The sequence below is a fragment of the Larus michahellis genome, chromosome Z (assembly GCF_964199755.1).
Source record: "Larus michahellis chromosome Z, bLarMic1.1, whole genome shotgun sequence".
In the NCBI taxonomy this organism is placed as follows: Eukaryota; Metazoa; Chordata; class Aves; order Charadriiformes; family Laridae; genus Larus; species Larus michahellis.
In genome coordinates this window covers 19,944,145-19,961,061 of record NC_133930.1, presented here as the reverse complement: position 1 = coordinate 19,961,061, position 16,917 = coordinate 19,944,145, and the positions used below count along the sequence as shown (strand labels likewise).

General features: G+C 41.0%; 1 protein-coding gene across 3 annotated transcripts in view; it reads right to left on the bottom strand.

Moving 5' to 3' along the window:
* DDX4 (DEAD-box helicase 4) overlaps positions 1-12,008 on the bottom strand; it is a 33,463-nt gene extending 21,455 nt beyond the window's left edge. For 2 of the 3 annotated variants that reach the window (XM_074569403.1, XM_074569405.1), the window contains exons 1-7: positions 11,971-12,008; positions 11,675-11,755; positions 8,447-8,510; positions 5,098-5,166; positions 4,687-4,761; positions 2,757-2,840; positions 2,339-2,422 (exon numbers count right to left, since the gene is read on the bottom strand). In XM_074569403.1, the coding sequence (XP_074425504.1) occupies positions 2,339-2,422; positions 2,757-2,840; positions 4,687-4,761; positions 5,098-5,166; positions 8,447-8,510; positions 11,675-11,743 (445 nt within the window). In that variant the 5' untranslated portion in view covers positions 11,744-11,755; positions 11,971-12,008. The remainder of the gene's footprint in view (positions 1-2,338; positions 2,423-2,756; positions 2,841-4,686; positions 4,762-5,097; positions 5,167-8,446; positions 8,511-11,674; positions 11,756-11,970) is intronic. The other variant, XM_074569404.1, reaches the window with a different exon arrangement.
* Between the last annotated feature and the right edge of the window lie 4,909 nt (positions 12,009-16,917).

The following is a 16,917-nucleotide window of genomic DNA, read 5'->3' as shown; positions in this document are numbered from 1 at the left end:
TTATCTATAACAAGAAACTGAAGTGCCACAAAAGGTCCATTTTATAACCTTGATTTGTTACCTCTTAAGTGAGGTTTTTCTCTTAAAAAGTATAAACAAAATACTGTAACAAAAAATTCACACACAATTACTCTTACAGTATCTTGGTTTTAAGAATCATGCAACTTTTCCACAAAATCAGCAGATGCTTGCTTTATGCTATATAACTAACTTCTAAATAACTAAAGAGCCATAGTCACAAACTTCAGTGTCATCACAGTAATATTTCAAGAGGTAGGAGAGAATTTAAATCAGAAGAGAAAACCATCCTGTTATTTCAACAGCCACAGGTTTACAACCACTCCATAAAGTTCTGACCTTGACATCCACATATTGTGTGGGTGCTGCTTTCATTATCACTTGAAAAACAAATACATTTATTCTTAAGAGTGAGGAAGTACCACATGTTTTATATACATAAAAACTGTATTAAGACTGAGGTACTAACAGCAGCATTTCCAGCATCTGTTTTAAGTCCTTATTCTTACTGTACACAAAATAGAAAAAGTCTTTAACCTAACTAGCAGCTTCTAGCTACTCTGTGTAGGAAGTTCTCTTGCTGATTTCAAAGAAGAGTAAAAAAAACCCTAAACCTTTAATATAAGGCCCCTCTGGAAAAGAATGGAGACTAGAAATGTAGATAAGGGACAAGACTGAGTGAAGCGGAGAGAGAACACCACAAGGTGTTAGTAGGTTCTCTACTCAGATGTGCAGCTCAAGCCATTCACGAAAATCATACCATGAAAATGACAATTTTAAGATCAGTACCATAGAAGTACAATCACCCTGCAATGCCTCCTTCACCCTCACTGCAGCAGTGTGAGCACAAAAGAATAACATCAGAGCAGCATATTAATCCAATTGCTCATTCTCAGCAAGACTGAATTATTAACTCAAAACATAAAAACCAGTTCTAAAGAGGCAGCCACTAAAGTGACTTGGATCAGGAATGCTTTGTTCAGCAGCAATGCTCCTAAGCAACTCTGTAAAACCACAGCTTCATCGAGATGGTGACAGAGAATCCACGCAAAGATGCAACCTACAGTGTGTGTAATCAATTTTATGCAAAAATCATAACCGTTTGAAGAAAAGCTAGCACAGCCCTATCTTCATTAACTCTACAAACTCTGTTAGAGTGATGTAAGTGCTATTCAGAGGTGGAGGGAGCGCAACAGCCTAGCAGTGCTTGCTCTGTTCCTTCACTAGATCCAGACACGTTCTCTTACTATAAAAGGGATTATTTACCATGCAACAAACCACTCTTTATGAAGAATTATCTTTTCATGTGAACCTCTATACAGACTGCTGCGCAACAGCGCAACTGTTGCCTACCAATATCCATAAGTCTTTATGTACTAATACTTCATACAATGATCATGAAAATGTAAGGAATGACTATCCTGTGTTAAGGATGCAGTTATGTCCACTATGAGTATTAACATGTTGCCTCTACAAACACTTAAGCTTCTGAAAAATCATTATTTGAACTAAAATTCTGAAAAACTTGATTTGAACCAAGTCAAATAAATAGAGGCAAATTAATTGTTCTTTGGATATTAAACAGCGCTTCTGAAAACGCATATACGAATCACTATCTTTTCTACAATGAAAAATTCTTTTACCAGTATCACACATAATGTTCTTACATTGAGAATATCAGCCATCCACTACCCACTACACTAGTTTAATGGTATTTTTAATTTGAGTTATGGACTTTTGTGAGTGATAAATTACTATGCTCTAGGCATCACAACACATAGGTTACAAGTTACAGTAGCATCAGTAGCACAGGAAGATAGGACCATGAGGGAAAAATCCTTTGCTGACAGCAAAAAACCCCAACATTAGAATAAAGTCATCAGGAAGACCTGGCCTCTCAGAGCTACAAACCTTACTTGTCAGCCTGGACAAACCTAAAACAATACTTCCTTTTATAACTGGGGTGGAAAAGCCTAGAGTGACTATTTCAAAGCTGAGCAAGTTCTTAAAGGCTTGCTTTGAATTTTGGGTTTAGCACCTCTGCTTCACTGTGCATTAACTGACTCAGGAGCAGCAGGACCAAGAAAAAAATTATGGAAAACAACAGCTTTCAATATCCAATTACTAGAATTTATCCAAGTTACAAACACGTCTTGTGTGCTCATGCGAGCAAGCTATCTAGTATCTACAGTAGATTCTTATTTCAGACAGGGAGAACAATCATAGTAACAGCATTTAGCAAAGCTAAGAAGGAATTGCATTGCCACAGATCAGCAATGAGGAAAGCTGAAAGGCTCACTACCATACTAAAACATCTCACCTGCATGACCTCTAAATGCTCCTCTTCCTCTAGAGCCAAGAAAAACGCCAGACTGAGGTCTGTCTCTCTGCTCATCTTTAATACCTGTAAGTAATACACAGTGTAGTGGATATAGTGTCTAAAATTAGTATAATGAAATACTATGCTTAAAGCTAATACTATTTACTCCAAAAACTCTACAGTGCAACAGCTCCAACAGATTCTTTATAACTCCAACCTATGCTGTACTATTCCCAGTGATACTATTTTTCGAAGACACTATCCGTGTTCCGTAACATAGCTGAAGAACAGAAGCTATTTCATAGCTTTCACCTTTATAGTTGTAGTTCTCAGGGAGCAACCAAACCCAGAAAGAATAATCAAACGTATGTTGTTACCACACAAACCAGCCAACATAAAGAACAACAAAACAACTTACTCTCACTACGTCCAAAGCCACCGGGAAATCCTCTAAAACCACTTTTTTGGGTACTAGAATCTTCTATGTTCCTTTCTTGAAAACCTGCAGTACAGCATAGCACACAACAACTTAGTTTGACCAATTTTGCATGTGCAGATCAAGTGTCTTATTTGCCAATTATTCTTCGCAGTCCTTATTTTATGAATTCAAGTAAGAAGTACAATAAAACCAACTGATTCACCTAAACATATGAAAAAATGAAGAGAAGCAATATTTTTTGCCCAAAAGTATGACAAGAAGAAGAGTCTACTCCTCTCCTGTAGTATTGCTTCCTGCAAGAAGTAAATCAAGCACTAAGTCTTGAAGTATTTGACTTTACACGCATGTATGCCTTATAAACTACTAACTTTCAACTCTGCAGTTATGACGCAAATCAGTTTAGTCCTCTGGACTAACTAACAGGACAACTAACAGCATTCGTACCTTCACAGTTTTTATAACCAATACTGTAAAGTGAGGTAGTATTGCAGTTGCTGCCTCCTATGGAGCAAGGATTTGAAAATCTTCCTTTGAGATCTATAAATTTCTATTTTTTTATTACTCAGAATTGCTTATTCAGTTGCTTGGGACAGGCAGTGCCAAGTATTTAGTGTATTTTTATTTCTAACCCCCTCCTGATGGGAAGGGAGAAGAATTAAACAGCCACATGCATAAACAAAGTTACTTCTCATTTTAGATTGGACAGTTTTAGGTGTTGTCTAACATCCAAGCAGTCGACTTATATCATCATTTCCTCCTTAGTCTTTATTCTTCAACTGAACACCTGTTCTATCATCTTGTAATGGCAAAGAGCATCTTCTGCTAAGTAAAACCAAGAAGTTATCCTACCACAGCATCTGTAGCTCCTTCTCTACCAGTGTTCAGTGCATACCAAGTTATGTGTCATTTGAGCTACTCCAAATTCGAAAAAAAATAAAATCACATCTTAAAAGGCCCACATATAAAACAATCTAAATATTAACATTCATAAATACTACAGACCTTAAATACACCTTGTGAGTTACTTCACAACTGCTGGAGAGTCTACAGCAGAACAGTTGCTCATCACCATCCCACAGCACTGCCAAAGTGTTGCTGCCTGCTTAGCTGAACAAGTCTAACGCTGCCCTACCCATAAAGGGCATCAATCCAAGAGATACAGAAATGGTGTAGAATTTCTTGAAGGAACTAACCTAATAACTTCCACAGCTGTTCTGCAGGTCAGAAATTTTGCTAGACATGCCCAAACTAGGATTAGAGCTTCCATCTTCCTTGTTTCATAACCAGTCCCACCTACAGCTATAGAACTATCTAGACAGATGCTACGTTATAGCCACTTCCACTGCCCTATGCGCTTCCAACAGTATCTGGCAGAAATATATGCAGCCATACTGTCAAACTGCCTATTACTAACCTCTTCAACACGCATTCCATACAAGTGTGGCACTCACCCTTACAGCAGGAAGAGGACAGAGATTAAATACTGCTTTATGCATAACTAAAGAAAACTTTCAGGTCTTCCACAGAAGAGCACTGGTTTACTCCCTCATATGGTATATATGTGACTACTAATACTGCTTGTATACTGCCTTGTATACTACATTATGACTCAATGAAATTATCAGAAAAATAGCCCTCTCCAGGGAGAATGGAATCAAAGAAAGATGTAAACAAAACATTGATTTTAAATGTAGAGTCCTGCCTTCAGGCAAACATGGTGGAGTTGTGCAGTCAAAAGTGAGGGGTGATACTGAGTGCCTACATTATGCAGAAATAAGGACTGGTATTACCCTCCAAGTCATAAATACTTTTTTGGCTCCAATACAATAGAACTGAGTACCTTAATAGGGAAAATTTAATGTATCAGATATGACTAGCCACTAGAATTACAGACACTCTAGAAAGTTACCTCTGTTTCCAAAATTCCTTCCGCTACCAAATCTACGCATCGGTTGACACTCTGTGTTCAGACATTCATCGGTAGCTATAATTAGAAAAAAGAATCAACTTAACATTCAAACTTATCTTTGACTTCGGGGTCTGTAGCCTACCTACCACTCAACAAAAAAACCACAACATGACAAAGGGGTCCTTTTATAAGACAAAGAAAATTAATTAAAATTACAAAGCTTAGGATCAGTGTAACTAATGTTTTCTATAAGGAATTGCACCACTCAGCTTCTGCTAACAACACAGTAAAATTGGAGTTTCCAGAATCTGCTGGGACACCAGTTGCAAGGTCGTCCCCATTCTAAATGTTTTGTCCAAAAGGAAGGCTTAATCACCCCCAAAACTGCAAATTTTAACCATGCAACCCTACCTCTACTCCTAGAATACCCTCCAAAATGATCCTGTATATGTTGATTTTTGTTAGGTTTTTCAACAGCACCTGAAAAAGGAAAACTAGAAAGTTAAGTCTTTTCACACCATCTCCCATAACATCCTCATACACAAACCAATGAAATACAGCCTACGTAATTGGATAGTGATGCAGACTGAAAGGAGGCTGAACCACTGGGCTCTAAAGGTTGTGATCAGCAGCACAAACTCCACCTGGAGGCCAGTCACTAGCATAGTACTCCACCGATTGATACCAAGGCCAATGCAGTTTATCATCTTCATTTATGGCCCGGATAATGGGACAGAATGCACTCCCAGCAAGTTTGCAGACATGCAAATCCAGGACATAATACAGGACTGTGTTTCATTCAGAGGAAACTCAAAACGTTGCTAGAGACATGGGCAGGCAGGAACCTTGAAGTTCAAAGATAAATGCAAAATCCTGCATCTGGGAAGGAATAACTCCAGGCACTGGTACACACTGCTGCCAACCAGCTAGAAAGCATCTTTGCAGAGAAAAACGTGACAGCTGTGGTGGATAACAAATTGAACATAAGCCAGAAATGTGCCCTCGCAGCCAAGACCAACAGCCCTCTGGGCTACATTACGAAGATTGTTGCCAGCAGGTGGGTGCAAGTGGTCCTTCCCCACTGATGATGCCATATCTACAGTGCTTGCATCCAGTTGTAAGCTGCCTAGTACAAAACAGACACTGACATCCTGCAGTGAGTCCAGGGAAGAACTGCAAAGATGACGGAAAGACTGTTGCATCTGTCATACAGAGTTGCTGACAGCTGGAACTGCTGTGCCTGGAGGCAAGAAGGCTCAAAGGATCTTACATCATAAGAGAAGTAGGCAAAGACAACGGAGTCAGATTCTTTTCACTGCTATCCAATGAGAGGACAAGAGGAAACGGGCACAAATTGAAATACAGGAAAATACATTTTAACATAAGGAAAATCTTTTTTACTCTGAGGGTGGTTAAACACTACACAAATTGCCCCAAAAGCTTGTACACTCTCCATCCCTGAAGAAATTAAAAATTCAGCTGGACAAGGTCCTGAGCAACCTGCTATAGTTGACTCTACACAAGGATTTGGACAAGCCAATCTTCAGAATTGGTTTCCAGCCTAAGTGATTCTATCAAAATAAAATGCCCTATTCTGCAGTATCAAAGTCAAGAACAGGCTACATCAGCAACCACCATAAAGATATGAATTCTGAAATCAAGACATGAAGTCTACAAAATTCCATGATGTGCAAGTATATGGCACATCACAGAAACTGATTGTTACTATTTTCCTTCCAAGTTAAAACTCCTTAAAATAACAATATGGCTACCTCTGAAAAAAACCAGGCACTAGCACACTCCACAAGAAGACAAACACATTAGTTAAAGAAGCTATCACCTGTATACAGGAGCTTGTCATAAAGGAAAAAAAGAAGACAGATGATGTTTTGTACATATACCAAGTCACTCAAGTACAAAACTTTGCTCATACGACACTAGACAGTGTTAAAACAACTGCTTTCATAGTCTGAACAGTGTTCAGCGTTCCTGCTCACTTGGAAGTTTTAAGTGAGTAGTTTGTGACAAAGATGGCACAAAAGATTCTGATATTCCTGTTTATACAGAACGTGTAACAAGAAGCAAACACACCTTACCAATTACTTAAATTGATATTACTGGTTTACCCCAACAGATTGGGCTCCACTGACCAAGTCTATTTGCCTCTAAAGGGGTGAGGACTCTCTTTCCTTTACTTGTCATTTAATCCATTCTTACTCCATCACTCATAAATCTCAAGGTCCATATAGAAACATTTATTAGCTTCCCAAAATGGTTAGTATAGGTCTTAACAAGTCCACGATAATTGGTTAGGTATACAACAAATTATGGCAACTGGTGAGGTATGCATTGTGTCACTTAACAACACGTATAGGACAACTTATGGCAAGCGGTACTTAAGGTTGTTACTTAACAACTCTAACCATTACTTAACAATTCTACGAGAAAAGAGAAACTGAGGGATAGAGAAAGGAAAAGACAGAGAAAAAGACAAAGATAAAGAGATCACTGGTCCTGGTTCCAGCATCTTTTTCAGGGAATCTTCCCAGGCTTAATCTTCTTCTTTCTTGGAAAAATCTTCCCAGGCACGGTCTTCTTTCTTGGGAAGAATCTTCCCAGGCACTACCTTCTTCTTTTGTTTCTTCTTTGTTCCCCCTCCAGGGGCACTTATTTTCCCCTTTTATGTTTGCTGAATTACCATGGTCCACGCCCCTTGCTGAGGACAGCTTCGTCTCAGGTTTCTCCCTTCTCCCAGGTGACGCGTAGCATGATTTGGGTGGAGAGACGAGTGCCATAGTCATACACGTTTAGCATGATCTCTATAATCTTCATCAGCATATGCAGGCTGCGCGCTTTCATATGCATTTTGCGGTGAATGAAGCAAAGGTCACTTCTCGGACACAATGGCTGTGAGAACTGAGAACTAGCAAGCTCACCACACCAGTGGCAGAACTATCCTGTCTTCACAAGACAGTCCTCCCACACTTTCAGGCACCAGAAGTGTTAGCTTTATCAGTTCTTTGAAGCCAGGCCTGCATTATTTGTTTCCTTGTGTTTGAGGCATTCCATTGAAGGCTTGGAACGCCTTCTGCCCCTTGTCGAGGAATTTACAGTCCGTCCCTTACAACGCTAACAAAATATTTCATAAGGAAAGCATCTGCTTTAATAAGTTCTTTCACCATGCTGCCCCTCTGTGTTTACTGCCTCTACTAATGAAAGATGCTGAACTTATAGACAGCAAACAGGACAGAACCAATAATCATTCTTTAGTCAAGTCTGCTATGCTTACCCCTTTCACCAAATGAACTGTAGAATACACTGCTGCTGTTTGGTTTTGTTTTTTTTTAAATGGATTTAAGTTTCTGTTCAACAACTTCATCTGACCTTTTGTTTTCAACACAACCGTCAGACAGGACCTCGCCAGAACTGCTCAACACTGCATATAAACCTATTTATTTTCAATACCACTCATGGTTAGCACAGCTTGTTTTGGAAGTGCTTGTGAGGTAACACCTATCGACTCTCATTAGAGGTTACATGCTGTATTCAGCATGTAGCTTGCAATAAATAAAGAAGGCCTGATGGTCAAAAAAGAAGTCTACTCATTATAATGTTACCCATATAATCTGATTTTGTTTACTACATGGGGGACACATGAAAATATCACAATGATAATACTGTGGTTTTCTTTAATCTCCTGAACTGTTCAAGGCATCAACTCCCCCAGATGACAGTAAAATCAGAAGTGCCTTTCACATACCGAATGAGCCCACACTTGGCCTGAAGTCAGACGAGGAGCCATTTGGTCTTCCAGAGAAGCTAGCCTACAAAAACAAGAAAGGCACCACATCATGTTAACCCCAGGCCGAGCAGAATACATAAATTCAAATGCAGCTGCTAAATCTCTCACTTGAAAGAAGTTGCCTTCTGCACCTTCTGAAATGCAATCTCTCAGATTCTTCTGTTAACTTTAGTTTATTACACTTCAGTATACTAAAGGACATACTGTTTCCATCTGAATGTCACCAAAATGACACTATACACAACTGACATGTGGAGTTAAGTTGCCTTCTGTCTTGCTTTCTGTCACTGATTATGGAGCAAACATGTCACCTTGCCAACAAACATCTTAAACCTTGAATATAAGAAACATTCATTTTTCAAAACAATCTTTTAAGATTTTCTTTTCCAATTTTTTCAGCCTGTATTGTGAATAAAAACCTGCTTTCAGCAGTTTCATAATTGCATTTCTAGGGTTTTACTAGTGGATATTACAGATGATGTTAAAAAGAAATACCTGAAACATGCAGTCCCTGTTCATTTATTCAAAGATTCAGATACTCCATTTGAAACAATTCAGAACAGCACCTAATTTTCACATTTTACTCTTACGGTCAGTATTATTTCCAAAGGCCATGTTTAACTTTCTCCTGTTTAATGCACGCCAGACATGTACTAATAAGCCAAAATACCAGCTGACTGAGGAATGTCACATAACTACCTTTTTTATATACCTTTTTTTATACCTTTTAGTTCAAGACTCTGCCTTTTTAGCTATTACTAGAGCTTTCACACTTCCCAGTGTGGCTAGCAACCACTACAGGAAATTAAACCCAAACTGGTAAAATTACTATTCTGGAAGTGTATGCTGTAATTTCTGCTTTTGGCAACCTTACTTCTTGCCTTACACATCCATCTTGGTAAGCCCCTTGCCTCTCCTCTTCCTCAAGGCTGAATTTAAACACCCATTAAGACCAGTGCCAGCAATCAAAGCTTCATCACAGATTCTCCTCAAGTTTTCTGCGGTTTCTTCTGATACCTATATTCACTCAACAACACCAGAAGCAGTGAAACAGTGTTATTTAACTCTCTCTTATTACACTCCTGTATCTTATCCTCCATTTCAGACCAAAGCATTTTGCTGCTATGTAAAAAATGGCAAAATTGAATAGGAACAATTTCTACACAAGATTTAACGAAGAACTAAGCCTGACAGTAGGTACCTGACATCACCCTAGTTCTGCTATGAACTCCAGAATTGCATTTTAAAAATTATTCTCGTCTGCTGCGAAACTCTTGAGACCATTCAGCTGCATACAGTTTAACAATTTAAAGGTACTACATATTGGCCTAATTGTAGCTTTTTTCTGGCCAAGAATGTAACTCAAGAATAACTTCTATAAGCACCCTTTTCCAGTTTCAGTTTAAGTGAACCGGGTTTGCAAACACTGCAGCAGCACAGCTCACTTGGGGGCGTGGAGTGGGGGGGAAACACAGCAGAGGCAACTTACAGAAGCAACTTAAACAGAAAATCTCAGAGGAAGCAACAGCTCCACCTGTTTCTGGATATATGACAGCTTCCCGAGAACTTGGGAAGTAAGACTGGGAACTATCCAGATCTGGAAATACAGCTGCTACATAATCCCAGTCAGGATCCATGAGTCTCTTTGCTTTTCTTGCTAAAAAGGTGTGTATTAAAAACAAAATGGCCAGCAAAAAGATTGAATCCCTTTACAGAATGCAGCAACCATGTCAACTTATTTTAGAAGACAACCATCAAGATGAGACCCACTTACACATACAGAGCTACAAATGCACTGAAGTTTACTTAGTTTCTACACACATTTAAGCCTTCTTGAAAGGTCATATTGCCATTTTCTAAAACTGCAGTTTTCCAAGCAAATGAGTCCACATAGCAACTCAATGCTATAAGAAAAGATGAGGTTCCATTTATTTTCTAACAGCTTTGGTGGTCAAAGCCATCTAAGCCATTTCTCCAGAGTAGTCTTCAGGTTAGCAAATTAAAAGACCTCACAAAAGTATACAGCAAGCGCTGGTACCTGAACAAAATAGCAGGAAGCAAACTGCTGGTGGGGAGGTAACCTCCTCTCTTCACTAACATTGAGCTCCTATAGCAGCCTACCATATTTGCAAAAAACACACTGTAAGTGATATTGAAAATCCTATCTACAATCCTCAAACAGGTGCACTCTTCACCCTTCCTACGGTATCTATGCATTTAAGACCATACAGTTTGGAAACAATATGAAATGCAATATTAACTGAACAATAGAGATCATCTGAGAGAGTCACCCATGTTCTATCTGCTGCTGTGGTAAAAAGAAATAGCAATTCAGTGACTGCCAGCAGAAAGAGACAGCAAACAGAACAGCTAAAAGGAGAGCAATAGCGCACAGAGAAGTTACAGTTCACATCCAACCCACAGCCAGGAACTTCCACCAAAAGACACGGTTCCGGCTATTCCCTAATAATGCAGTTCCACCACTGCCCTTTCACTGTACAATACAGTAAAAAGGGACATCAAACCAATCTGACTTGCACAAGAAATTGCAGCGTAGTAAAACCCCAAAACAAGTGATCTCAGTTTATCTTACAACTTCAGAAACACTAGATCTAACATACATAAGAGAACAGGAATGCATTATAAGGTAAAAAGGGCAGGCAACAAGAACCACCCCTTTCACTATCACAAAACTTTATTTAAATACCCCGTACCACCACTGATCTGCAATTATGAGTTTCTACCCTGCCTAAGTTTTTGCTACTTCCCTTTCAGCTTCTACTGGTTCACCAGCCTATCCACACAGGCACTCAATTCCTAGCCCAGGTATCATGATCAATGAGTCACTAGTATGGGCCACTTTTATGCCACATACTTTTCCAAGAAGTACACATCCTCTCACAACCCAACAGAAGGTAGTAGCATTAAGCAACTAGGAGAGTAATACTAATTAGCTACACAGACCATCGCACAGGAGCCTCCACAGAGGCAAGGCACCTCAGCATTTTGAGGGACTAGAATTGCTACTACTTATTAAGAATACACTGTGTTTTCAACACACAGGTTAAGGGCAAATTCCTCCAGGCACTTCTGGAATCACAGGAACAGCCCACCAGCCACCCAGGCCACAGGGTGGGAGAAAAAAAGAGAACTGACATGCTACAGCCCAAAGCTGCCACCCCATACCTGCTCAAGTGGTGGAGGAATTCCTGATGGCTCACCCCCCAGCTCCACATTCCAGTCCTCTTGGTTCATGCTGTGCCAGATCTGGTTACAGGAGGTGAAACATATTAGCAGTGATCCCTGCCTGCTTCCCGCGGGTCCCACAGCACCCGAGCAGGGGACACTATTGAGCCTGCCCATCCCAGCATACTAACGTCCTCATTTGCAACCTCTGCTCCCTCGGAAGGAGGGCAGGGGGTAGTCCTCTACGGGGAAGAGCCCCCCGCTCCCCTGACACAGGCGCCCAACCCCACTCCTACCTCCCGCACAGCGCTCCACTGTGAGACAAAATGGTACCCCTCACCGAGGCCCTAATAAGGCCGCTGCCACGTGCAGTTGCTGGCCTGTCACGTGCCTCGCCCGCCTGCCAATAGGAGCACGGCACGTGAGGGCTTGGTGGAGGGTGGGGGTAGCACAGCGCACGCCTCAGGCGTTGGGCCGTTAGAGTTGGGGGAGGGTGCTGCAGGAGCACCGTTGGCGCCTGAGGTGGCGCCTGTGGGGCGGCGGCCGCGGCCGGGGCCTTTGTGTGGCTGTGGGGGTTTGCTCCCTGGGCGCGAAAGGGCGGGGAGTGGTGTGGGGTATAGTTCCTCATGGCGCGTACCGCTGCCCGCAGCAGTGGGAGTCTCGGCGTCGTCAGGGTGCGTGTGGGGGAAAAGGGAGCTCAGGAAAGTGCGGGTTCACGATATCTGGGCGTTTCTGTGCTTTGGTGGTGATCCTGCTCAGCTCTCTGAGCATTTGGGTAGTCCTTAGTTTCTTCGTGTGTGACTGTTAAAAGTGTGGTTTATTTTACAAATACCTACTAATAAAAGTGGTGTCTTAGTTGCAGAAGTGCAACTAAGATATTAATCATGTTACTGCAAACAAAATTTTCAAGCATTAGCATAACAGCTAGCAGGACATACCCCTTTGCCAGAATTAAAAAATAAAATTGTTTAATTATGCTATTTAAAAAAAATTAAAAAAAACCCCACCAAACTTAGGACAACATCCCCTTCCCACAGTATTTTGTTATACCAGATGTGGTAGAGAAAAGGAAGAGGGCTAAATTCCTGGGTCAAGAGTTTTATTTATGTTGAAGTGCAGAAGAACATAAATAGGCCTTGTATCAGTTTGATGCGTCTATTAAAAATTGCCGCAAGTACTCTGCAGCTTGTGTTTCTGAGGTCCTGGTGCAGCATATGTCTTCTCTATACTGCTTTTTATGCTGTGAAATAATACAGCAGTGCTTATTCTGAAAAACATAAAGGAAGTACATATTGTTCCATGTGATAAATACTCATTAACCTGCTCTGTCAGGTTCAACATTTTCCTCGTCAGAAAAGCTATTTGAAAAACTGTGTGCTTGTTTGAAAACTTTAATGCCTTCTGTTGCAGGGAAGTGACCCCAGATCTGTAATTTTGTGATGAAAGACTAGTAGGGGCTTTGGGCAACAATAAGGCAAATTCCTGCAGCTGATGGAAGTTATTGGAGAGTGGTCTCTGAAGTAATGCTCCAGTTATTTTCACCTTAATCATTGTCAGTTAAGCCCTTTATAGCTGTTCATTGTTCAGGAACATCAGGACAGGACACCGGTTGTGCTCAACTTAGAATGCGAGGCACCTAAGAAGTGTAAGAACCAGCTTCCGTGTCTCACTGAGAGCTTAAAACCATGCCAATAGATTATATGTATAAATGAGACTGTGCTTAACACAGGTAGCAAAGATAACTGCTTGGAGTCATTACCTTTCAATAAGCGATCAGTAAGATACACAATGTTCAACGATGAAGAACTCGCAGCAGGAGCACCTCTGTGCGAAGTGTATAAAGCTATTCACAAATTCCCGAAACAGCATCTGGAACTAGCAGGGAGACTCACAAGCTAATTTCACCCACTGCGCCAGCTCCGTAACACACTATTTTACTTTTCGCCTAAACAAGGAAACAGTAGGCTGTTTCATCAGCCAAAACGGCTTCTGTTTTCATTGCACTGAACTCTAATTTTGAATATCCCTAAAGAAAAAGAGCAGCATGTCTGTTCTCCTAGGAAATTTATAGTTAATGGCCAATGTGCTGCTCTGGTACATCAAAGCCAAAATGAGAGCTTTCAGATTGTTCATCCTCCTTTCCATCAACAGGTTACCGTTCGTCAGCTTTGCCCGCACAGCTTCACGTCCAGCGCTCACTCACTCACTCAAGGAGATACAGTTTAGGTTAACGCTTTTAATGGTAGACATAGGAAGCAACTATGAATGCAGTCATGGTGGCAGATCTGTAATCGCTGGTAGGTGATGTCTTAGTTTATTTTACATACAATCAGACGTCACAGCCTCTAACTAGTAGATGGACTTGCAGATTTTGTATTTTCTTCCTTTGTTCCTTTGATTCTGCTCATTGTAGGACATTATCTGCTGCCTCCAAATTACTTCCCACTACCTTAGAAGCCAAATGATGAAATTTTGCAAATGTCAAGAAATTACATAGCAAATGTAACTAATTTGTTCAACTCAGAAAATTCTTCAGGGAACTACAACTTTTTTTTTTTTTTCTTTTTCCTTTTCCTAAGGCTGCTAACAATTCGATGTAAACCATGGTGGCAGGGCATAAGTTGCACAAGACATTTGCTGACTACCCTGGAGGTCATTTTGTCCAACAAGCCCCACTCAAGCAGAGTCACCTAGAGCCAAAAGAGAACAATGCGATATCCAACATACATAAATGGTACCTTACGTAGTACATTCAACTGTAACACGGAGCTGCAGATCACCAGAGAAACATGTAAAAGTATATTAAAAAAACTTCTAAAAATAACGCTGAGTGTGAGTGTACCCCCCTAGAGTGAGGAAGGAGAAACCAGCAGCATAAACATCGTCCTTCTCTCAGAGAAGGGCTCCACATGCTGACAACTTGCCATGTGGTCCTCTCTTCTCACCACCACCCAAGAATGAAACCACCAACCTGAGGACCCAGAGCAGCCACAGAAGGGTGAGCCTTCCACCAGGAAAAGGGGCAGAAAGTAAACACGTGCATAGAATTATCATCTTTCTTTTTGTGTAACATTTGGAGCTAGACTAATAATGATTAGACTCTTAGGATTTCAGTTACACCAATGTCACGTCCCACTCCCAGGAAAGAGGAGGGGTAAGTGACTTCAGATTTGTAAATTCCCAATGGTGCAGACTAAGGTGAGATAAATCTCAAGGTCCATATAGGAACATTTATTAGCTTCCCAAAATGGTTAGTATAGGTCTTAACAAGTCCACGATAATTGGTTAGGTATACAACAAATTATGGCAACTGGTGAGGTATGCATTGTGTCACTTAACAACACGTATAGGACAACTTATGGCAAGCGGTACTTAAGGTTGTTACTTAACAACTCTAACCATTACTTAACAATTCTACGAGAAAAGAGAAACTGAGGGATAGAGAAAGGAAAAGACAGAGAAAAAGACAAAGATAAAGAGATCACTGGTCCTGGTTCCAGCATCTTTTTCAGGGAATCTTCCCAGGCTTAATCTTCTTCTTTCTTGGAAAAATCTTCCCAGGCACGGTCTTCTTTCTTGGGAAGAATCTTCCCAGGCACTACCTTCTTCTTTTGTTTCTTCTTTGTCCCCCCTCCAGGGGCACTTATTTTCCCCTTTTATGTTTGCTGAATTACCATGGTCCACGCCCCTTGCTGAGGACAGCTTCGTCTCAGGTTTCTCCCTTCTCCCAGGTGACGCGTAGCATGATTTGGGTGGAGAGACGAGTGCCATAGTCATACACGTTTAGCATGATCTCTATAATCTTCATCAGCATATGCAGGCTGCGCGCTTTCATATGCATTTTGCGGTGAATGAAGCAAAGGTCACTTCTCGGACACAATGGCTGTGAGAACTGAGAACTAGCAAGCTCACCACACCAGTGGCAGAACTATCCTGTCTTCACAAGACAGTCCTCCCACACTTTCAGGCACCAGAAGTGTTAGCTTTATCAGTTCTTTGAAGCCAGGCCTGCATTATTTGTTTCCTTGTGAGTGTTTGAGGCATTCCATTGAAGGCTTGGAGGGCCTTCTGCCCCTTGTCGAGGAATTTACGGTCCGTCTCTTACAACCAACAACAAATTTTTGGCTTATGTGTGAGGTGTGCTTTCTCTTTGCCAACAAACAAGACTTTCCATGTAACACAGTTTCTACCTAAATGCTATCCTGATGTATTGTCAGTATTTTTCAGAAAGAAATCTGGAGTAACCTCTAGCAAAAGCAATACCCACTAAGTTCATTAGCCATGTGACCATGCCTCTGTTTGCAATAATGGGAAAAGTTATTTGTTCATCCACTATAGTGTTCTACAGTGCCTCAGTTTTATGAATTTGTGTATATTACAATCATCTTATACCTGCAAGTGCGGAGCAAAGTATGCCTTAAGGCTAAATCAAAAGATTCAACATGGTGTGAGGTGGAATTTTTTTTAAGAGGTGGATTTAATACCCACTTTGTCTTACAGATGTACCAAGAGGTCCTAAATAAATATAGGCTCCCATTTTCTAGACAGTGCCCAGGCATGTAGGATGAGACACTCTTTGCCCAGAAGGTAATGTGTCATCGGAACAGAAAGCCACAACACAAATCCTGCAGGACCGTGACTAAATACCCTTTTGTGAAGTCAGCTGTTGGCAGCAGTTTTCATGAGGGAGCAGGAAGAATCTCTACACTTCTGTTTTGCTCCCTTGCAGTTCTCCACCATAATGTTTTTTCCTAAGCATAACTCTTCTGAGGACTGTAGTTGGTGACCAAGAATGCAATTAAATACAGCAGTAACTATGTCAGTCTTTCATAGCATAGGACACAGAGGACAGGCTTGCAAGAGAAAGACTAATCTTATCTGCTTGCATGCTGAAAAAAATCAGTTCTTCACACATCTCTACTTTTGTGGGTTTAATTCACTTGCATTACATTTCAAATCCATGTGGTAGCAGGTGAACAGACTTCCTGGCTCATCAGCCAAAATCGCCAAAGGTCAAGAGCCACAGCGTACATTTGGATCCCAAGAGAAGCAAAAGATGACAGTGAATTTGCTGGGAGACACCAAAGCAAGAGTTTTGGTCCAGCTGAGCTTGTGTGCCACTGAATTTCAGGATGTTGGGTGGTGTTAGTCTCTGCTGCCTCATTTCCTCCTACAGTCTGAAATTCAGCTACACAGCAGTTTTCTTGCAGGAACAGTCCCACCGCTAGCCACACAATCTGGTT